This window comes from Moschus berezovskii, chromosome 5, assembly GCF_049115385.1.
Source record: "Moschus berezovskii isolate FMDL1 chromosome 5, NW_MosBer_1.0, whole genome shotgun sequence".
Classification (NCBI taxonomy): domain Eukaryota; kingdom Metazoa; phylum Chordata; class Mammalia; order Artiodactyla; family Moschidae; genus Moschus; species Moschus berezovskii.
Window position 1 is genome coordinate 121,183,698 of NC_142464.1, and position 24,617 is coordinate 121,208,314.

The 24,617-nt window shown below is 43.3% G+C and overlaps 1 protein-coding gene across 7 annotated transcripts in view; it reads right to left on the reverse strand.

Moving 5' to 3' along the window:
- The window catches only part of LDB2 (LIM domain binding 2), a 477,514-nt gene that overhangs the window by 96,931 nt on the left and 355,966 nt on the right, over positions 1 to 24,617 (reverse strand). For all 7 annotated transcript variants that reach the window (XM_088836541.1, XM_088836539.1, XM_088836540.1 and 4 more), the window contains exon 3: positions 1,667 to 1,839. In XM_088836541.1, the coding sequence (XP_088692667.1) occupies positions 1,667 to 1,839 (173 nt within the window). The remainder of the gene's footprint in view (positions 1 to 1,666; positions 1,840 to 24,617) is intronic.

Sequence of the window (24,617 nt, forward strand, 5' to 3'; positions counted from 1 at the left end):
TTTTTGCATTTATATAAGCATTTCCTTTGCCTGTGGTTTTTAACACCCCTGTGGGCACCGGAAAGGTGAAATTGCACCAAGATCAAAGAATACTTTAAATAATAAACATTTTATATCTACTCTTTCAGCAAAATAGTGTGTAAGCAGCAGACACATCTTCAGTTTTATAATTTAGGCTTCCGCAATTATCCCTGATAATTCAGCTTCTCTTAACTATAAAGAGAAGGTTGTCATTTGTGTTTTCAGCTAAAAGAGAGAACTGGTCTTGTTGATGTTACAAATTAGTTTCACACTGAGTCTTAGTCAAAATGCAATGAACTAGTGTTCATTAAAATAAACTTCCATTTGCCAGATTCTTTGACTAAATATTTATTCTTACGAATTTTTCTGCTTGGAAGATGATATAAAGGGATTATCAATAGTGTTCCATTTATATTTTTATACTTTTGTGTTCCTTAAAGATTATGACTAGTTGAATTGTGGTTTGCTGATTTTCCCCCTGCTTCTTAATATTTGAATTTAGCTTTAAAAACTTTAATTTCAGTAACAAAGCACAAATACTGACTTCACAATAATAGAAGAATGTTCTTTTAGTTGTCAGACATCCCTGAATATCAAAGCCAAAATTCTATGTAACGTATCACCATGGGCTATAGTGAATAATACAAAATATCTTTTGAGTATATTTGAAAATTACTAATATTCCTTAACACATTACTGACCAGAGACATATTAACACCACAGGCGTTAGTTTCTACAGAAATCCCCCAGTCAATAATGTGTTAAAGGGCTTCGTCACAAGAAAGAAATTCAAGCGTGTGCAGTGATGGATGTGGGGCTTCCCTGGTGGCTTAGACAGCAAAGAGTCCGCCTGCAATGCGGGAGAGCTGGGTTTGATCTCTGGGTCAGGAGGATCCCCTGGAGGAGGGCATGGCAACTCACTCCACTATTTTTGCCTGGTAAATCCCATGGACAGAGGAGCTTGGGGGGCTAGTCGCAAAGAGTCGGATATGGCTGAATGACTAAGCACAGTGATGGATGTTAACTAAACTTATTAGTAATCACCTCACAATATATCATATATCAAATCAACATGTTGTAAATGTAACACTGATACACTGTTAAGTATAAGTGGCATAAGTGTGAGTCGCTCAGTGGTATCTGACATTTTGTGAATCCATGGACTGTAGCCCGCCAGACCCCTCAGACCCTGGAATTCTCCAGGTAAGAATACTGGAGTGGGTTGCCATTCCCTTCTCCAGGGGATCTTCCTAACCCAGGGATCAAACCTGTGTCTCCCGCCTAACAGGTAGTCTTTACCAGAGAAGCCTGTTAAATATCAATTATATCTCAATAAAAAAAAAAAAGAAAAAGCCACCAAAACTGTAATTTAGTAGCCTAAGTTTGATAGGCAGCCAAAACTCTCTTCTCTTTCTTGAAGGTTTATCCTGTTTGACTTTCCTGGGGTCTGTATCAAAAGCACACACCATAGCATAGGGTTCCCCCAAAGAGTCTTGCCAGGTTACAAACTAAAAGGATGACCCTCACAGGGCTGCTTGTATCTGACATGTGAGAAGTCAGCTTAAAGTTCCAGAAGAAAACCCTAATTAGTATCCTGCAGCACACCCAAAGAAGAGCAAGCCCTGTCGCCGAGCCCAGCCTGTACCTTGGTAAACATGGGCTTCCCGTGCTGGGTGACCATCGCGCACTGGTCGCAGTCCACCGTGATGGATGAGTTGTGGTAGGATTCCTTCGAGTGTTTGAGAATGTAATACAGGTCGGTCACCCCTCCTTCAAACACAGTGCTGAAATAGCGAGGGATGAGGGTCCTGCCGATAGCTGGAAGAGACACATGGAGAAACAGACCATTAACAAGGCTATCCGGATGGTCCCATACACCCCACACCACGGCCAGACCTCCAGCTGGATACAGATCATACCAAGAGGCAAATTTCTTCCCCTTTCCAACTGCCATATCCCTTACAGCTTACAGCTAATACAGTAAAATCTCTAAGTATTCACGAAAAATTTATGCAGTCATCTTTCCAGATTTGGTGTCCATCAATAATGTCAGAGTTAGCGCTTTAAACATAAAGGGGGAAATGCAGATGACTTTTGACCTCATAGATATTCTCTAAGTTAACATATTTTCAAAAAATAAAACATATCCAATCCACTTGGACTTTTCAATGGATTGCACACCAGTTACTCAATCATGTTTTATTATTATTATTAGTAGTCATAGTAATATAAGTTTTGATAATGTAATGCTTTGTGGGGTATGAATTGTTTTGGGGCTTCACTCACTCACTGGATCTTTAGCACAAAGTCAAGAGAATAGGGAACTGTAAGAAACACAATGATTATTACCAAAGAAAAAGTTATTAGGAATGTTTGAAAGTCATGTGACTTATGAGTAGCTAACTGGGGTCTCTAATGTCAAATCTGCAAATGCCCATAGGAGTTTGGGATGGACATGCACACACTATTATATTTAAAATGAGTAACCAGCAAGGACCTGCTGTATGCCACAGGGACCTCTGCTCAATGTTATGTGGCAGCCTGGATGGGAAGGGAGTTTGGGGGTGAATGGATATTATGTTTATGTATGGTTGAGTCCCTTTGCAGTTCACTTGAAACTATCACAATATTGATAATCAGATACATTCCAGTATAAAATAAAAACTTTAAAAAAATCTGCATACATTGTAATACTTTCCAACACCATGTCTCAAACTGCTTTAATGAATGGATATCTTTAACAAGTGACCCCTCTGTATACAAAGAAATCCATACCTATGTGAATGCTCACTGCTCTATCTGCTTCTGAAGTTGAAAGAAAATCTCTTTCCAGAATCAAAGGGCCCTCTTAAGAAAACCTGATACCTTCCACTTGGTCTAAATTGGTCTCTTTCTGCATGTCCTGTCCTGTCCCATTTTAGTTTGAGTGGTTTGTAAGTAGCTGGGTCTCCCTGATATATGATGCTTAGAAACAGCTAACAAGCCCTTGCTTTAGCAGAGATTTTAAATCCTCTTACACTGAAAATCCCAACTCATAATATCAGGAATTTTGCCTATGTGCAGATTTTGAGGCAGAGTACTAAAGCACTCTCAAGTGATTCAAGGTTTTAATAAATCTCTTACATTCACTGTGTAAGGCTTCCTGAAAGACAAAAATAATATTTGAGATAAATACATTATCAAAGAGTGCTTTAGTAGGAAAGATCAAGCAATCATCACTGGAATGTTTAAAAATGTTTAATTTCATTTTAAAAGAATCAGTATTAATCCATTTCGTATGAATCTATATCTCTTTTGTACACGGATTTGGAAAAAATACTATAAAAAGAATACCCTGCCGAATGTTTTCTGAAGTGATCGCTAAAGAATCCCAATGTGAATGCTTAGTCTCTGAATAATTTATACAGTTGCTATTGCTTCATATTTATTGCAGTGAAATCAATCAACAAGTGTGTGCTGAATATTCCAGGATCTTTGGCAATTTCATCCTAAGCAATCCTTATACATACACTTCCTAAATACTGCCTAATCCCCAATAGTGCATGTTTATTTGCTAAATATAAAATTCAAATAAAAGTCATCTGAGTCCGTCATATCCTTAAACATATGCATGGCTGATAAGTCATAAAGAAGTCTTTGCTAATACGAAAAACCTTATTGTACTTTGCTAAACAGCTAAAATTAATTAAATGCATTTCAAATATTCCAAGTTAAAACTAATTACCATAAATCAGCTCTAACAATTTGACATTTTGGAATCTGTACTGTGGAAAGTAAACACACACCATAAAAATATAGATGTAGGGTGAAAATATTTCACTACAATATCCAAGGAATTGTCACATTAAAAAGGTTATGCAAATAAACATCATTGGATTACCCACATTATCATTTATTCATGAATCATGCACAATTTAATTTCTTTGTAGTAATGTTTGCTATGTGTAAGCATTATTTTCATTCACAGTTTAAGGAAATTCAAATGGGAAAAAAGTTCAAAATTCCTTAACTTTCAATAGAAAATTTTCGATCTTTTTTTTGTGATAAAAGTCACATAAAACAAAGCATACTATTTTAAAAATATGTTCACTTTGCTGGGCAACTCTCACCATCACCCCCCTCCTGAAGTTTTCACCTCCTTAAACTGAAACTGTCCCCTTTCAACACTAGCTCCCATTCCCTGCCTCCTGACCCCATGTTCCCTGGCATCTAACAATGTACTTTCTGACTCTATGCATTTGACTGCTGTAGGGGATGTGTATAAGTGCAATTATAGAGTATTTGTCTGCATCTAGTATATCCTCTCTAACTCTAGATAATGTACAAGCTCTATACTCAATAGACGTAGAGGGTGTCAGCTTTGCTTCACTGAATCCTTTCTATCACTGAAGGAAATGATTAAGGATACCCTGAGGGTTGTTTTCAGTCCTGTTTCCTTTGGGACTACCTCTACCATTTTCCCACTGTCTTACTTGGACCTTCATGCACAAAGCTCTGTTATCCTCCGTGGTAGACTAGTTACTCCGATGACTCCAGTGAATCAGCGCAGTGGGATTCACAACCTTACATATGTAGTCTCCTCTTTTCAGATCGGGCCTGGATCCAGCGATCTGCTTTCATAAATAGAAGGTGGCTTACTTCACTCTGTATAAGCTCTAGGTTCATCTACCTCATTAGAACTGAGTCAAATGCATTCCTTTTTATGGCTGAGTAAGCAACAGTTAGAACTGGACATGGAACAACAGACTGGTTCCAAATAGGAAAAAGTGTACGTCAAGGTTGTATATTGTCACCTTGCTTATTTAACTTATATGCAGAGTACATCATGAGGAACGCTGGGCTGGAAGAAGCACAAGCTGGAATTAAGATTGCTGGGAGAAATATCAATAACCTCAGATATGCAGATGACACTACCCTTATGGCAGAAAGTGAAGAGGAACTCAAAAGCCTCTTGATGAAAGTGAAAGAGGAGAGTGACAAAGTTGGCTTGAAGCTCAACATTCAGAAAACAAAGATCATGGCATCTGGTCCCATCACTTCATGGGAAATAGATGGAAAAACAGTGGAAACAGTGTCAGACTTTATTTTTTTGGGCTCCAAAATCACTGCAGATGCTGATTGCAGCCATGAAATTAAAAGACACTTGCTCCTTGGAAGGGAAGTTATGACCAACCTTATAGTATATTAAAAAGCAGAGACATTACTTTGCCAACCAAGGTCCGTCTAGTCAAGGCAATGGTTTTTCCCGTGGTCATGTATGGATGTGAGAGTTGGACTGTGAAGAAAGCTGATCGCCGAAGAATCGATGCTTTTGAACTGTGGTGTTGGAGAAGACTCTTGAGAGTCCCTTATACTGCAAGAAGATCCAACCAGTCCATTCTAAAGGAGATCAATCCTGGATGTTCATTGGAGGGACTGATGCTAAAGCTGAAACTGCAATACTTTGGCCACCTCATGCGACGAGTTGACTCACTGGAAAAGACTCTGATGCTGGGAAAGGTTGGGGGCGGGAGGAGAAGGGGACGACGGAGAATGAGATGGCTGGATGGCATCACTGACTCTGTGGACATGAGTTTGAGTGTACTCCGGGAGTTGGTGATGGACAGGGAGGCCTGGCGTGCTGTAATTCATGGGGTCGCGGAGAGTCGGACACAACTGAGCGACTGAACTGAACTGAACTGAACTGAATATTCCACTGGGGCTTCCTAGGTGGCTAGTGGTAAAGAATCTGGCTGCCAATGCAAGGACACATAAGAGATTCAGGTTCGATCCCTGGGTCAGGACAGTCTCCTGGAGGAGAGCATGGCAATCCACTCCAGTATTCTTGTCTGGAGAATCCCCATGGACAGAGGAGCCTGGTGACTTCAGTCCACAGGGTTGCAAACAGTGGGACATGACTGAAGCAACTTAGCATGCACGCATGCAATATTCCAGTGTGTATCTGTATCACAACTTCTTCATCCATTTATCTGCTGATGGACACCTAGGTTGCTTCCATGTCCTAGCTATTGTAAATAGTGCTGCAGTGAACACTGGGGTACATGTGTCTTTTTCAGTTACGGTTTTCTCAGGATATATGCCCAGTGTTTGGAATGCTGGGTCATAGGGTAGTTTTATTCCCAGTTTTTCAAGCAATCTCTGCACCATTCTCCACAGTGGTTGTATCAATTTGCAGTCTCACCAACAGTACAAGAGGGATCCCCTTTCTTAGCACCCTCTCCAGCATCTGGTTTTTGAAGATTACACAGAGTGAAGTAAGTCCAGAAGAGAAAGACAAATATCCTGTATTAACGTATATAGATGGAGTCTAGAAAGAGGGTGCTGATGAACCTATCTGCGGGGCAGAAATGGAGATGCGGACAGAGCACAGACTTGCGGCCACAGTCGGGGGAGGAGAGGGGAGGACGAATAGGGAGAGGAGCATTGAAACATGCGCAATGCCAGGGATAAAACAGTCAGTGGAAACGTGCTACATGATGCTGGGAGCTCAAATCCTGAATTCTGTGACAACCTAGAGGGGTGGGAAATTAAAAGACGCTTGCTCCTTGGAAGAAAAGCCATAACCAACCCAGACAGCATATTAAAAAGCTGAGACATTACTTTGTTGAAAAAGGTCCGTTTTTTCCGGTAGTCATGTATGGATGTCAGAGTTGGACTATAAAGAAAGCTGAGCACCGAATAATTGATGCTTTTGAACTGTGGTGCTGGAGAAGGCTTTTGAGAGTCCCTTGGACTGCAAGGAGATCCAACCAGTCCATCCTAAAGGAGATCAGTCCTGAATATTCAATGGGAGGACTGATGCTTAAGCTGAAGCTCCGATATTTTCATCACCTGATGCAAAGAGCTGACTCATTAGAAAAGACCCTGATGCTGGGAAAGATCGAAGGCAGGAGAAGGGAACGGCAGAGGATGAGATTGCTGGATGGAAATCACTGTCTCAACGGACATGAGTTTGAGTGGCTCTGGGAGATGGTGAAGGACAGGGAAGCCTGGTGTGCAGCAGTCCATGGGGTCGCAGAGAGTTGGACACGACTGAGTGACTGAACAGCAAAGGGGTGGTATGGAGTGGGGGGTGGGAGGGAGGTTCAAGGGGGAGGAGACAAGCCTATACCTGTGGCTGATTCATGTTGATATATGGCAGAAACCAACACTATATTGTAAAGCGATTATCCTCCAATTAAAAATAAATACATTAACAAAATATAGAAGGTGGCACAAGTAACCTTGTGTCTATTGGGGCCCAAACTTGAGAAGGCCTAGATGCTTCCACTTTGAGCTTAAGGGAAAAACCGGTTGCTATGTGCAAAGTCCAACTGCTCTTAAAACTGCCATCCTGCGAGAAGCCCAACCTACCCATGTGGAGCAGTCTCAGGAAGGGGAGTACAAAGGACAACATCCCCGGTTGAGCATCCTGCCAAGAGCCCGCAGTAGCTTGCATGAGCAAGGACGTTCTGGACACTTGAGCCCACAAAGAGCTGCCTTGAGTGTGTCTCACATGGATGAGAAGCGAGCCGCCTTCCAGAGACTTTGCCCAAACTGCAGAATCATGAGTCAATATAACAAACGTCTTGGGGCATTTCTAAGTACAGCAGTGGATAATCACAGCAGACTTTCAGTCTCTTAGGCTACAAAGATGGGCAAACTAGAATTCTTCCCTGGAAGAGGATAGTTTTGCCACTAAAAGTATGTGAACTGTAGAAATGCTGAATTCTGTACAGAGGAAGCAGATCAGAGAGACTGCCTCTCTGTGGACTGATGTGGGCCTCATCCTAGCTGGGAGAGAAGCCAACTCCATCTCTTAGAGGTCCCACTTATGTGAAATATGTACCTCCACTTTTTCGCTCGGGTTTGTGTTAGATTTCTGTGTGTAGTAAACAGAGATATCTTGATTAACACTGTCCTGTTTCAGCATGGAATAAAGGAGCGGACACACAAAATAAAGACAAAGTGATGAGAAAAAGCTGTCAAAGACTATATCCGTATTTTAATTGTTGCTGCTACAAACTTGGGCTTCCCTGATGGCTCAGTGGTAAACAATCCACCTGCCAATACTGGGAGATGCAGGTTCGAACTTTGGATTGGGAAGATCCCCTGGAGAAGGAGATGACAAGCCAATCTAATTTTCTCGCCTGGGAAATCCCTTGGACAGAGGAGCCTGGCGGGCTACAGTCCATGGGGCCGCAGGGTTGCACATGACTTAGCAACTCAACAACAGCAACATACCTAGTGCCTTAAAATCCATCAGTCTATCTATCATCTATTATTTATCTATCACCATTATTTATCTTACAGTTCTGACAGTCTGGTGTGGGTCTTGCTGGGCTCAAGTCAAGGTGTCAGCAGGGCTGTGTTCTTTTCCAGAGGCTCTAGGGGAGATTCATTGTCTTGCTTTTCTAGCATCCACAGGCTCTCTCTACTGCTTGACTGTGGCCCTTTCGTCCATCTTCAGGGTCAGCACTGGTGGATGGACTCTACGTGGTCGTAGCCTTACCTCCTCCTCCGCCTCCCTCTCCCACTTTTAAGGACCCTCACGAGTGCACTGTGCATGTGCTTAGTCCCTCAGTCGTGTCTGACTCTTTGTGACCCCATGGACTGTAGCCCGCCAGGCTCCTCTGTCCATGGGATTCTCCAGTCAAGGATACTGGAGTGGGTTGCCATGGGCTCCTCCATGGGGATCTTCCTGAGCCCAGGATCAAACCCAAGGCTCCTGCATCTCCTTCACTGCAGGCAGATTCTTTACCCACTGAGTCACTTGGGAAGCACCCCCCCCGAGCGCACTGGGCCCACCCAAATAATCCAAGATCATTGCCCACCTCAAAATCCTTCATTTAATCGAAACTGCAAAGTTCATTTTGCCAAAAGGTAACGTCTTCATGGGTTCCAGGGGTTAGGACTGAACTTTTCTAGGAGGCTGTTACTCTGTCTGCCATCAAACAGCCGCTGTTCTACAAGGGAGTGGAGTAAAAATACAACACACACACGCACACTAGATGCAACATTTAATATGCAATGAATGGGAAAAGAAACCAGAGAAAAGAACTGCATGTGTTGGAGGAACCCGCTATATAGCGCTTTCATTGATTTCCTCTATAAACCTCTACTGAACCCAGAGTAGGTGCAAAGCTCCTTGGCAGTGCTGGAAACACAAAGATAGATTTCTGTCCTTGTCTTAATACCTCATTTCTAATAACAAATATCTAAGTATCTGTAACATAATGTAAAAATAAAGTTAAAAAATAGATTTGTGATTTTGAACTTTGCCATTTTCTTCTGAATCCTGAATTTGATCTATAATTATTACTTTTGAAGCACTAAGATTAAAATGTCCTTTTAATTTAATAAATGGTGCATCTGCACTGCACTGCCTAATATAAACGACTTTAAAGTGAATATTTCAGATTTAGACCCCGTGGTCCCCGAATTCATCAGCCATACCAATTCTGAATCTATTTAAGTTGTATACTGTCCCACTCATAAGCTACACCTGTGCTTTACATTGATACATTAATCCTTGGAATAAAAAATAATTTAAATATTGATATGATAAATCTGCATTTGTGCCTCCATGAAAGGGAGTGCATCTTTCATACTTGAAAAGAGATTAAGATTCTAATAATTATAAAAGTGATTCTATTTTTCTAACACATTTAGGTCAAAGCTCCAAAAAACTGGAAAGAGAAAGTATGGAGAGTCAGATGGCGTGAGAAGATTTTCTGTGATATTATGTGAGTGGAGTACTGTGTATGTTACTTATCCATGTGTTTATGAAACAGAAAAGAAGATCACAGATTAAATTATTCAGGAGTCCGAAATGTGTATAAAGAATGTTTAAACAATGCTCTACCTTGTAGGTAAACACGATTAGTTCAGAATGGCTAGCAATTTGTGTGTGTGTGCACGCGCTATTCGCTCAGTCGTGTCTGACTCTGCGATTGCATGGACTGCAGCCCACCAGTTCCTGCGTCCATGGGAATTCCCAGGCAAGAATACTGCGGTGGGTTGCCATTTCCTTCCTCAGGGAATCTTCCCAACCCAGGACTGAACCGCGGTCTCCTGCATTGCAGGCAGATTCTTTACCATCTGAGCCACCACAGAAGCCCAAAGGTATTATCCAAAGGTAATTTGGGTGCTGAGCTCTGAATTCCAGTTCCTTGGGAAGTTTTTCCTTGTTGTTCTGTTTGTCCCCAAGCATTGGCCCCTCTTCCCCAGAAATTCTTGCTGTGAAAATCGGAGGGCTGATGGAGCTGTGGAGGCAGGATCTAGCTTCTCTTTTCTCTCGTAGGTGTTACTGGTAGACATTAAGCTGTCTACAGGATACCAGTAGATATTAGCTGATTTTCCCCCATTTAGAAACCAAACGGTACACACTGGTAGCTCTTAATCACTGAGAAGATATAAGCATCTGCCTTTTGGAGCAGTTTGTCTCTACTAATAATTATGAAATGCTTTTCTTAAACTCTTGAGGATGTTTAGAAGGAATTCACATAAAGAAATTGCAAGAAGAAAATAATCACATGAGAAAACGTTCAAACTAGTAACCAAAATACATATTAAAATAAAACTAAAAAGATTTAAACATCAACCTGATGAGGTTGTGGTGAAATGAGCATACTCAGATACTTCTAGGGAAATCAGTGTAACAATTACTCCTAGTCTGGGGAGTGTCTAACTCTCAGATAGTTTATTAGATGTCAACTAAGCTCTTGGTAAAGATCCCGGCCAAACTGAGGTTCTAATGTTCAGATCTCAAGCACTTTGAAAACCATTGTCCAATGTGAGGACCTTTTGGTTTGGGGTCATCCCCTACATTCTAAATGCCTATAACTTCACCTTTCAAAGAAAAATCGCTCCAAAAAAATGTAAAAGGTTGAGGATCCCAATGAAAATGGGGAATAAGAGCAATGCATATAACTAACAATATATTAGGACCACTTCACTCTTGACAATTATTTAGTGATTTGCTACCTCATTGGAAAAGGAAATCATGCGACCACACTGTACATTAGTGCTTTTAATTAGGCATAGTTAATTATTAAAAAATCAACTGATAACTATGATTTTTAAACATTTTTTTCATAAACATGACAATGGATAAACTGGTTGCCTAAATCTGAGTACTTTTTATAGAGTTGTTCTAAAGCTGCAGTACCTCAAAAATTCAAAAGGAAATTCTACTACATAATACACGTGAAGAGTCAGTCAACTTTAAACTTATCTGAATTCAGAAATTAGCAAATGCATTATGCTGGCATGACGGGAACGCCCCTGGTACTGAAATAAACACCACTGATGTTTGATCTACGGCACCCTGACATCAAGCACAGTAGCTCCGTTGTGTCTGACTCTGCAGCCCCATGGACTGAGGCCCCCTGGGGCCTTTGTCCATGGAGTTCTCCAGGCAAGAATACTGGAGTGGGTTGCCGGTTCCTCCTCCAGGGGATCTTCCTGACCCTGGGATTGAACTCGCATCTCCTGTGGCTTCCATATTGACAGGAAGATTCTTTACTACTGAGCCACCAAATATAACCATATAACTCAAACGATGGAATTAAAACATGCTTAAACTTTAATGGGGGTGATATAGGATTAAGGCAGATTGCTGTCTTGATGAAGGTAAAGCAAGCCAAAATCACTTGACCTTCATAAATTATTTTCACTGTAATGTACCTTTAACTACTTTTTGTAAACAAAGCAATCTGATTTAAACATTCTTCTTTCTTGCTATTTCAAAGATTCTTTCGTTCAATATATGTTTATTAAGTACCTGCTATGGGCCTGACATTGTTCTAGGTGCTGGAGATAAATAGCAGACAAGTGGGAAGACAGAGAATAAAATGGGTAGGGAAGGAAGGTGGGCTGGTTTAGGTTGGCTGGTCTGCAAGGCTGTAGGGGCGAGGTGTTGATGGATCTGAGTCTAGGCTGGACTGGTCATGTGAGCACCTGGGAATGAAAAGGCCCCATAAGGCAAAAGTCGTAAGACAGAAATGAGCTGGAACTGAATGAGCCTGGTGTGTCCCAGGGTCAGAGAGAAGGAAGTGTGGTGGGACCACAGTCTAGGAGAGTGAGATGAGAGGTGAGTTCAGAAAAGGAGGTGGGGCCAGACTATCCAGAACCTTCTTGGCTGCTGCAAAGACTGGCAGCTCAATCTCAGTGCAGCTAAACAGCAGTTTCAGGCTTTAGCCAGTGATGTGATCAGAGGGACTTACTCTGTTTTTCAATTATATTAATTGAAATATTATTATTATATTATATAATAATATTGAAATATTATTATATATAATAATTAATTATAATAATATTGTATTATATTATATTATGACCTGATGAAGTTGCTGCTTTTAAATGTGTCATCCACTTGTCAACACGGTTCCAAAGTGCTGCAAAGTTTTTTGCTGGAGGAACAGTGCAGACTTTGATAAAGCTCATCCCGCTGTTAGGGAGCTTCTGGTCAAGTGATTCTTAGAGCTATTAGTTCATTAATTAAGGACAAATATAACAGGATGCAACTCACGGCTCCTTCTTGTTCCCCGTTGTTTATTCATTCCGGACACACACATGGAACCCATACCTATTTGCTGAATGAGTGAGTGCAATCCATGAATGGATTTTCAGTTTAAAAGTTCCAAGAATTGGTGCCTCATTTCGCCTTATTTAATTCAACCAGTGATTGGGCATAATCAGATAACTTTGGTCCATGATTTTTGTTCAGCTATACCACAGAGTGGTTTTTCTCCCTTATGTGCCTTTCATGATGAGCAAAATTCCTTATCTCTTTGTCCCACAGTTCTGATAATGACATTGTGCAAGGGAAGTCCAGAGCCACTGCTGCACCTCTTACCACGAATCACTGCCCTACAGGCATGAAACGGGAACCCTTGACTAGCTTCCGGATTAAATCCATGTCCTAGTGACTGTGCCCCATGGACAGGGGCCAGCGCTGATGGGGAGAGTGCGGCGCCAGAGAAACACCCGAGCTGAAGGGTGAGAGTGAGAGTCGCTCAGCCGTGTCCGACTCTCTGCGACCCCACGGACTGTCCAGTCCACGGAACTCTCCAGGCCAGAGTACTGGAGTGCGCAGCTCTTCCCTTCTCCAGGGGATCTTCCCAATCTGGGAATCAAACCCAGGTCTCCCTCATTGCAGGTGGATGCTTTACCAGCTGAGCCAGAATACTGGAGTGGGCAGCTCTTCCCTTCTCCAGGGGATCTTCCCAACTCGGAATCGAATCCAGGTCTCCCTCATTGCAGGTGGATGCTTTACCAGCTGAGCCAAGAATACTGGAGTGCGCAGCTCTTCCCTTCTCCAGGGGATCTTCCCAATCTGGGAATCAAACCCAGGTCTCCCTCATTGCAGGTGGATGCTTTACCAGCTGAGCCAAGAATACTGGAGTGGGCAGCTCTTCCCTTCTCCAGGGGATCTTCCCAATCTGGGAATCAAACCCAGGTCTCCCTCATTGCAGGTGGATGCTTTACCAGCTGAGCCAAGAATACTGGAGTGGGCAGCTCTTCCCTTCTCCAGGGGATCTTCCCAACTCGGAATCGAATCCAGGTCTTCCATATTGCAGATGAATTCTTTACCAGCTGAGCCTCAAGGGAAACCCAAGAACACTGGAGTAAGTAGCTTATCCCTCCTCCAGCGGATCTTCCTGACCCAGGAATCGAACTGGGGTCTCTTGCATTGGAGGTGTATTCTTTACCAACCGAGCCATCAGGGAAGCACAGACACCAATCAGACACAGGGAACCAGAGGAAGAAAGTAGCCCTGGCCGAGGAGACAGCATGTGTGCAAGGAGCGTGTGCATCGCCCACGACTTGGGCTGCTGCTTTTGTTTAATTTTTAAAAGTTAAAAAAATATTAATGTTTTCTTTTTAATGTGAACTGTTTTAAAAATCTGTATTGATTTTGCTTCTGTTGTGATGGCATTGTAACCCATGTCCAACGGATGTTTCTATTCTTTTCATTTTTTTCCCACCAAGCAGACATCAAGAGAAACTATTCAACTTTCAGAAATAATGGATGAAATCATTCTATGTATAACTGAGAAGCTCTTTCCCAGCTCTAACAGCCAGGTGTTGAAGACTCAGGAGGGGATTCCATGGACCCCTGATAGTACACACTTTATCCACAACTTCACCAGCATTGAATATTGTCAACTTGTGCATTTTTTCTGCCATTTAGATCACAAAGCATTTCCCTTACAACGTGACGACCCTCAAGTATGCAAAGTTTTATGTATGCATAAATGATGAAATTAAGTAATTAACCACAGACTTCCAACTCATGGGGTTAATGTTCCAAGTGAGTTATCCATATCTGACATTTTCAGATGGTTTGCCATTTTCTGGAATTTTCTTTACCCCAAACCCCTTCACTTTACTAAAAGAAAAATGACTCCTCTAGACTAGAGAAGCAAAAAAAAAAAAAAAAATTCCATTCCTTGATTTTTTGAAGGTGCCAAACATCAAGAATTCTTATGAAATTATTTCAATATGATGATTTATTGGAACTGCTCAAACTCAGGCCCATGGGGACACCACAAGTCATTCAGTTCTGTGTTTTAATATCAGCACAGTTCAACTGAGTTAGAGAAAGGCTGCCAGAGAAACAGACATATGTGTGTGATTTCAAACTTAATCGAAACCAGGACTCGGCAACCTTTAGCAATGCCAAGAGTGGCGAAAGAGACCATTTCCTCTCTGTAGAGACAGGCAGACATGGGGAAACTGGGCCCGTCCCCAGGACTGAATATTACACAAGACATTCCCTGTAAGGTGTTAAGTGGTCACTAAAATAGAAGCTAATAAAACATGACCCTTTAAAGTGGATTTTGAAGTCACGGGAAAGGTTTGAAGAATTAAAATAATAAACTGGCTGTCCCCGCCGTTCTCCCAACTGTTTCAGCCTCGTCCACTCCCTTAGTGTTTCCAGGCTCAGCACACCTTGAAACCATCATTCATGCAGCATCCTTTGCCTGCGACACCCTAATCTTCTCTCTTCTGCTTCATCCTAAGTCCTAGGCAAACCTTAAATCTCAGTTCAAGGACCACGTCCTATAATGGAGCATCCCTTTTTCCCTTCTAGTTTTCCACTTCTCTCCTTAGTACTCTTCTTTAAAATTATTACTATTATTTTGGCTGTGCCTGGAGGCAAGTGAGATCTTATTTCTCAGACCAGGGATCAAACCTGGGCCCCCTGCGGTGAAAGGGCAGAGTCTAACCACTGGCTCGCCAGGGGAGCCCCTCTCCTTAAAATGATTTTAAGCTTGGATGCTGTAGTCGAGGTGCTGAATCCCTTGGCTCCCTTGGTGACCTTGAACAAACCATTTATGCCCTTCACACCCCATTTTCTTCATCTGTAGAAACGGGAATAGAAGATCCACGCATCCAGTGAACAGTTACAGGTATTAACAGCATCACGCATATAAAGTATATAGCACAGAGTCGGACTCTGTAAGCCTTAATGCCTGTCACTGTTCCCACGACGCTCCGCGCGTGCACAGGCCATGCGGCTCGCCCTCAGCCCTGGAACCCGCCACTGTCTTTCCGCCAGTGACCGAGGTGCCCTGAAGGCAGAGAACACTTCTCCACCGTCTGAGTATCACAGCACGTTTGGGATGCGAACAGCTACTTAAGAGACGTTTGGCGAGCGGGTGGAGGTAGACTTGGCATGTCTGCGTAGAGAGGCTGCCAGCCCCGGCCTTGTTATGTGTGCGCGTGGGGTTTTAATGCAGAGGTAAAGCCACTTTCAGAGTTCAGGCCTGAAGAACCAAAATCACAAGGAGAAGAAAGGAAGGCTTTAAGGTCCCACATCTGGAATTTTCATACCCGAATGTTCTGGTCCAGATAATTAAGGATCAAAGATTAGTCATTTTGAAAGATTCATTTTGGGATTAAAGCTAATTTTGCATTGTGTAAGTAAAAAAGTGTCTCCACTGAGACTCCTTGGTTTGAAGGGGCTTCACCCTTACCATATCTGTGGGACTGATTTATAAACATCCAAACTCCATAAACAAAAGCAGGCCTCTTTAAAAAGGAAACTAAAGGGAAAGAACCCTGGAGAATGGGAACAACAACTCATTTCAGCCTTCTTGCCTGGAGAATGCCATGGACAGAGGAGTCTGGTGGGCTACAGTCCACAGGGTTGCAAAGAGTCAGATACGACTGAAGCGACTTAGCATGCACGCATGCAAAGGGAAAGAAAGAGAGAAGGAAAGGAAGGACAGAATGGAATGAAGTCAGGAAGGCAGAGAGAGAGAGAGAAAGAAGAACAGAAAGAAAGGCACCAACTGCAGCCCAAGTCGGCATTCCAGGGGCATTTTACAGGGATGTAAAATCCTTGGAAATGAGAAGCAGTAAAAGAGGGTCAGCTTCGCATTCCACAGAAGTCCACTGGGGGCTGTGCTTCTGACCCTTAGACAGTGTCTACAAGCAAAGGAACAGCGATTCCGACAGTGAATTCAATGTTGCGTAGGCTTTCTGGCAGCAGTGCCTAACAGCCCCACTGCACCCACCCGGGTCTGGTGAAACCGCGTGGGCACCAGCTGTTGGAGGGAGCCTGACACGCCGAGTGCAGGTTTCAGAGAAACCTGAGGATTAAGGCAAGAGAAGGCAGCTTCTGAGTGCTCTGTCGGTTCTGGGATGGGTCTGGTTTATCTGAGCCTTGGTACCCAGTTACCAGCATGATGCTAACATCTTTTGTGCATTAAACAGTATTAAAAAAAAAAAATCCCCTCACTACCCACCATCATCCAATAGCCCCTCCCTGGCTGCCTAGATCCTCTCAGTAAACAGAATGTGACTCGCCTCCCCTATCCCCAGGTTGAAATGACACTTCTGGTGTCTGCACTCCATTGCCCCTGCGAGGGGAGATGCCACCTTACAGGGAGACGAGGGTCCCTGGACCACAGGATCTGGAGCAGGGCCATTGTGTTCTGACAGGCACACGGGTCTGTCCTCTCTCTCATTCCTCCCTTTCTCCTCTGTTGCTATAAAGAACTGACAAAAAGGCCCAGGGACGCTCCTGGCATTGTTGCTCCGAGGTCTCACTAGCCCTGACCTCTTCCGAGGAGTGAGCCATGGGGTCAAGAGTGTGCATCTGGAGCCACCTGGCCTGAACTTGAATCCCAGCTCAGCTGCTGTGTGACCTTGGGCAAATGACTCAGTCACCTCATTTGTCAGACAAGGATGCGGACAGGGCCAGCCCCACAGGGACACTGTTCAGAGCGCGTAAAAGCAACCACAGAATGCTCTCCCCTCTGGCTATTAAGTAATTGTTAATCATATCCTAATTAATTTTTTGTCATAGCATTGATCACATATTATATTTGTGTATTTTCTGCTCTTTCACTGGAATACAAGCTCCAAGAAGGGAGGAGCCGTGTCCATTTGCTCCTGGCTGTACTGTCTCAGAACCCAGAGCAATATGGAATAAAGAGTAGGCACTTCCTCTTTATAGAATGGCTGAATTTTCCGTGGCTGAACAGAAGACACTGGGCTTCCCAGATTGTTCCAGTGGTAAAAAAAACACAAAAAAATGCCTGCTAATGCAGGAGACATAAGAGACGCAGGTTCGATTCCTGGGCTGGGAAGAACCCCTGGAGGAGGGCACGGCAACCCACTCCAGTATTCTTGCCTGGAGAACCCATAGACAGGGGAGCCTGGCAGGCTATAGTCCACGGGGTCACAAGGAGTCGGACTTGACTGAAGCAACTTAGCATGCACCCACGTTAAGACACTACTATCATGATTACTATTATTAGCATGCCATACACATTAAATGGCATGGAGCATGCCTGAGTATTGAGGTTGTGTTCAACACACAGCCAATAAAGGCTAGAAAGCAAAAAGGAAGGAGATGGTGGACAAACGCAAGGAAGAAGAGCAGACACGTTCCCAGACAACTTCTCCATGGGAGGCAATGAGGCGAATGTGAGGTCAGCGTTAGGGGAATGGCTGCTTCCCACACTTCTCAAGCACCACATGTGAGCGGTGCTTGAGGACTTGGGAGACAAGGAGAACTCGTGTTGGGTGGGAGTCACTCCGGCTGCACAGGAGTGGCAGCAGGTTGGCTGCGTTTGGGATCTCGAGGCATCTCCTGAGCTATTTCCCAGGCTAGGGAATCAGGGGTGCAACTGCCTGCTTAGTAAAAGGTGTCCAGACCTTCCCATAAAGTGAGCTGGTGCTCGCTTCATCCTCTCCCTCGTAGGTGGTAAGAGAAGAATCAGCCTGGGGTAGCATGAGAGACACAGCTGTGAAAGCAGACAGAACAGGGCCAGACCTACTTCTGCTGCTACAGGCAGCCACGGTGTAAGCAGCTGACAAGAATGGATCCACTTGCTCCTTTTCTCCGCAGAACCCTCCCCCTCCGCCTCACTGTAGTAGTTCAATTGCTAAGTTGTGTCTGACTCTTTGCAACCCCAGGGACTGCATGCAGACTCCAATGCTAGGCTCCATTGTCCCCCACTATTTCCCAGAGTTTGCTCAAATTCATGTCCATTGAGTCAGCAATGCTATCTCATCCTCTGCCATGCCCTTCTCCTTTTGCCTTCAATCTTTCACATCGTCAGGGCCTTTTCCGACGAGTTGGCTCTTTGCATCATGTGGCCAAAGTACTGAAGCTTCAGCTTCAGCATCAGTCCATGTCCCTACGCCTGTGTTATGTACCTTGGTGGTTGGTCATAAGCTAGTTCCATGGAGATAATATTACTTACTTTCTAGATGACCTAAGGATTAACTGAAATAGAAAAAGGCATTGAAGATCTAGCTGAGCTCCCAGGACTCAGCAGACTCCGACAGGTAGGGGTAGAGAGTTGGGACCTCACACTCAGCAATTCCTCAATACTTACTTACTGAAGATGAGAACAAAGGTTGAAATCCAGATATCTCGTCAAAAATCGTATAAATCTCTCACCGTCAACATAATAACTTTGGTCACCTGATGCAAAGAGCCAACTCATTGGAAAAGACCCTGATGCTGGGAAAGATTGAAGGCGAAAAGAGAAGGGAGCAGCAGAGGATGAGAAGGTTAGGTAGCAACACTGACCCAACGGACATGAATCTGAGCAGACTCCAGGAGAACAGGGGAGAGGGGTGTGCCGCGGCCTGTGGAGGCACAGAGAGTCAGACGCGGCCTAGTGACCGAACAGCCACAATCACAGCCACACAAGATGAGTCTAGGTGTTTTCACGAAAGGAACTTGCCAGACGGCTGCTTTTAGGGACAGAGGGGCTCAGGGTCTGTTCCCACCTTGCTCTCTCCTTTCCTAGCAAGTGCAGAGCAAACTGCATTTACTGGTCTGCACTTCCAAACTTTTCCAAGATCCCAAAGACTAAAAACAGCACAGCACAGTAACATGGGTACGTTTTTCTTGCCTGTCTACCGTTATTTTCTCAGCCTTTGGCAACTCTGTATTCTTTTCGCGGTTTACGTTGGAATGACAGCTGGCCGGAATGACAGAATGTGCCTGGCTACCTTAACAGCATCCCTGCAAAATTCTCCCTCCTTCCAGCTCCCTTCTCTCCTCCCTTTTCTTCCTCCTCTCTCTTTCTTTCCTTTCCTCCAAGGTTGGTGCTTTCAGAATTTCACCCCCTCCCCCAGAGGGAACACTTTAGCAGCATGGGTTTATGGCTACTGTGAAGAAGAAAGTTTGAAAGGCAAAGTCAGAGACGTGATTCCCCAAGCTTTATAACAAACTCCTGTCAAAATATAACAAAAAACCACAGCCAGACATGAGCCACGATGACAGAACACAAGACCATAAAGATGATGGAGATCAGACGGGACAGGCACGTTACAGAGACAAACGCCTTCCTCGCAGACAGACAGAGCAGGCGTTAACACTGAAAAACTCTTCCCGGAAAAAAGAAAAGGTCTGAAGAAATAAGGACAAAAACATAAAATTCAAATGACAGCCCAGCCCAAGGAGATAAACCCAAGGCAGAAAGAATCCAATTTTACTAAATCAAAGCGACATCTCTTCCTGACTTTAATTGACCTCAGTAAGCTGGATCCTAAACAAACATAAAATTAAGACGTTGGTAGCAGCCAGGGGGAGAAAGGGACCATCCATGTGTAGACATTTGAAGTTTCACTTTCTTGGGACTTTCTTGGTTCTGTATAGAAACGTGAAATCATTCATTCCATGGGCGGGGGGGGGGGTGGTCACAGCGCCCAGCGTGAGGTGGATTCAGTGTTCCTGAGGGCACCCGTGGAAGGTTCAGAGTTGAGGCCATCAAATATCAGTTCAGGTGTCCATGATGCTGGCATCATTGGAAAGAAAGGAGCACAGGAAGAGGAAGTGAAGCTAATGGATGCAGCTTACCAAGACACCAAGGAAAGTTCTGTCTCCTGTTAAACTGGAAGCGTTACAGTGGAGGAGGCCCCACACTGACCTCTATTACCAGAAGTCCCTTAGTCATCAAGGCATGTATGTTTTGAAAAAAACTTCCCCATAGTCTCTCTGGTTTTCCCTTGCTGGACATTCTTGCTGACCCTTCTTCCTTCCTTTATTTATTTATTTTTCCTGGGTTACTCTTCCTCTTCTTTAGCTTCTGACTTGGGAACTACTTCTTCCAGGGAGGAACTACTCTGATTTCCGCAGGTCAAGCTGATTCGGTCTATCTCTTGCAAATTCTTTTGACAGCCTCTCCTTCTCTGTCATAGGATTTATCGTATCACAGTGGTTCTCCAACAGACTGCAACTTGGGGAGCTTGTTGAGATAAAGATTCCCAAACTTCACCTTCAAAAGCATCTGTTTCAGCAGGAGTGGGATGGGGCCAGGGTCTGGTATTTTTTAACAAGTATTCCAGATGCTTTGGTCACAGATAATCCCTGGAGCATATTCAGAGACTCTGGTTTATCTGACTTCTCTCTGAGTCCTCTTACTATGTCGGGTCCATGAGAACAGAAACCAAATCTGCCGAGTGTCACACTTGTATCCGTAGGATTGATCTGAGTTATCAGCATTCAATAACAGCCACTCCCTGTTTGGTTGCTGTTCAGTCGCTCAGTCCTGTCTGACTCTTTGCGACCCCATGCACTGCAGCACACAGGCTTCTCTGTTCATCGCCAACTCCCGGAGCCTTCTGAAACTCACGTCCATTGAGTCGGTGATGCCATCCAACCATCTCATCCTCTGTCGTCTCCTTCTCCTCCTGCCTTCAATCTTTCCCAGCATTGGAGTCTTTTCCAATAAGTCGGCTGTTTGCATCAGGTGACCAAAAGTATTGGAGTTTCAGCTTTAGCACCAGTCCTTCCAATGAATATTCAGGGTTGATTTCCTTTAGGATTCACTTTTTTTATTTTCTTGCAGTCCAAGGGAATCTCAAGGGTCTTCTCCAACACCACAGTTCTAAAGCATCGATTCTTTGGCTCTCAGCCTTCTTTATGTTCCGTCTCTCACAACTATACATGACTATTGGAAAAATCATAGCTTTGACTATATGGACCTTTGTAAGCGAAGTGATGTCTTTGCTTTTTAATAGGTTTGCCATAGCTCTACTCCCTATATATGTATTAGGCATGTAGATGGCTGTGTATCTGTATATGTACATGTATATATATATATATATGTATGTGCGTATGTCCACACACACACACACACACACACACACTCACACACACATAGTCACAGGGTGAATATGGTACGGAGCTGTGTTTGCTAGGTTAGATAAGTAGGTTACCATCCCTGCCTGTGTTTGGTAGGTATGGTATGGAGCTGTGTTTGGCAGTCCTCTGTGTCTGACAGAGATGAGAATGATCGTGGCGTGGAGTACGGAGGAACAGTATCCAGTAACTTCTGGTTGTCATCACTGATTCTTCCATCATGTGTTGCCAAGAGAAAGGATGGGATTCTCAGAGAGCAAAACCTTCCACTTACTGGTGACTAGGTAAGAAGTGGCCACCTCTATCCTGCCAGACACTCCACTAGGCTCCCCCTGCTGAGTCTTCCTGGGTGTAGACCCTGGTTAAGGAACCTCAGTACCACCTGGTGGGAGTGTCCCCTGGTGGCACTTCTGCTGAGAAAACAAATACTTCAGTTCCAAACAACCAAGACTGCGGTGGGGCCATGTGTGAAGATAATTCTGGGAAACAGATTTGAAAGATGAAGTCTCTTTTCTATCAGTCACATCCCCAAACTGTTATAAATCTGGGACTGCCCACACTCCACTTAACATGTTAGAATACAGTTGAGTGCAGAGCTTTACTCCAGGTTCATTATAGCGGGGACTTTGCATGATGAATGTGTTGGAGATGAGGGACTCGCAGTAATCCAAGAAGGCAATTCCCAGAGCCAACAGGCCATTGTGAGCGTGTAAGAATTGATAACCAGAGTGATCACTCGTGCAATTTCAGGCTGTGGAGATATGAACAATATCTCGCTAGTGGATAATATCTGTTGTCAAGCATATGTTTTATAACCCCCAGGACTCCCTCTTGTTTTTGCAAGCTGCTGGTGGATATCTTTGATTTTTTTTTTTCCTAGCTGCATAAGACTTTGGAAAGGTTCGATTTCTTTTTTCCCCTTCTTTGACCAGAGAGGTTTATAGTACAGAAAATGTAAGAAGAAAAAGGAAGTGAAGACAGAGAGAAAAAATTATGAAGAACCATTTCATCAGCTCTTTAAACATCACTGAAAACATTTCAAATGTGTATTTTAATATCTGTAGTCAATGTGACAAGAAGGCTGCATACGTCAGAGGTACTGCTTTCTCTGCCTGAAAGGTTATGAGGGTGAGATTTAATTGTCATCTTTTTTTTTTTTTAAAGACCTGGAATTTTTTATTATTTGGTACAATCTCTACAAAATTTCTTTTTCACTCTCCAAACTTACCTAACAGAGGTTTGGGTACTAAAACATTGTAAGATTACCAAATTCTAGTTAAACAAATCAAATGATACGTGCAAGAGGGAAGAAGGACTGTGGACGAAAGAAAAGTAGCACTGTTTCTGTAGTCATTTTCAAGGCTAATCAACTCTTAATAAATTTTTTTTTTTTTTTGAACAGAGGAAAATTTATGCGTTGAACCTGGACTGGTCACTTATGATAATATACATGCTACAATTCCATTCTCCCCAATCATTCCACCTTCACCCTCTCCCACAGAGTCCCAAAGACTGTTCTAAATGCCTATGTCTCTTTTGCAGTCTCTTATACAGGGTTCAGGTTACCATTTTTCTAAATTCCATATATATGCGTTAATATACGGTATTGATGTTCTTCTTTCTGGCTTACTTCACTCTGTATAATTGGCTCCAATTTCATCCACCTCATTAAAACTGATTCAAATGCATTCTTTTTGATGGCTGAGAAATACTCCATTGTGTATATGTACCAAAGCTTTCTTATCCATTCGTCTGCAGATGGACATCTAGGTTGCTTCCATGTCCTGGCTATTATAAACAGTGCTGCAATGAACATTGGAGTACATGTGTCTCTTTCAATTCTGGTTTCCTCGGTGTGTATGCCCAGGAGTGCGATCGCTGGATCATATGGCAGTTCTATTTCCAGTTTTCTGAGGAATCTCCACACTGTTCTCCATAGTGGCTGTACTAGTTTGCATTCCCACCAACAGTGTAAGAGGGTTCCCTTCTCTCCACACCCTCTCCAGCATTTATTGCATGTAGACTTTTGGATAGCAGCCATTCTGACTGGTGTGAAATGGTATCTCATTGTGGTTTTGATTTGCATTTCTCTGATGATGAGGGATGTTGAGCATTTTTTCATGTGTTTGTTAGCCATCTTTATGTCTTCTTTGGAGAAATGTCTGTTTAGTTCTTTGGCCCATTTTTTGATTGGGTCACTTAGTTTTCTGGAATTAAGCTGCAGGAGCTGCTTGTATAATTTGGAGATTAATCCTTTATCAGTTTCTTCATTTGCTATTATTTTCTCCCATTCTGAAGGCTGTCTTTTCACCTTGCTTAGAGTTTCCTTTGCTGTGCAGAAGCTATTGATTTTAATTAGGTCCCATTTGTTTATTTTTGCTTTTATTTCCAATATTCTGGGAGGTGGGTCTTGGAGGATCCTGCTGTATAAAATGAATAACCTGGAAAAAATGGACAAATTCCTAGAAAAGTACAACTTTCCAAAAGTGAACCAGGAAGAAATAGAAAATCTGAACAAACCCATCACAAGCACGGAAATTGAAACTGTAATCAAAAATCTCCCAGCAAACAAAAGCCCAGGTCCAGACGGATAATTGTCATCTTTTAGTCCGTGGTGTCTCAGAGTTCTGTAAGGAAGGAACCATGTCTATTCACCTCCACATCTTGAATGCCCAAACCAGCACCCTGCACAGTTGCTAAATAACTGATGTGTTCATTCATCACCTTGGGTTTCTAAGAGCTGGAAGACAGGACCTGATCAGGTAGACTGGGATTAGGAACCAACCCAGGCAGATATGACCCCGGAAAAGGGGTGAGCCTCTGGGGAAGGGGAAGGCAAGAGACATGAGGCAAGAAGGAAGTTCTCTTAAGTCTGTGCTTCTGATTCTGCTTGATAAATAAGTTCACAGGCTTAGAGAATGACCATATGGTTAAGTTCACAGACTCAGAGAATGACCACATGGTTACGGGGAGGGAAGAATTAGGGGGCAGGATA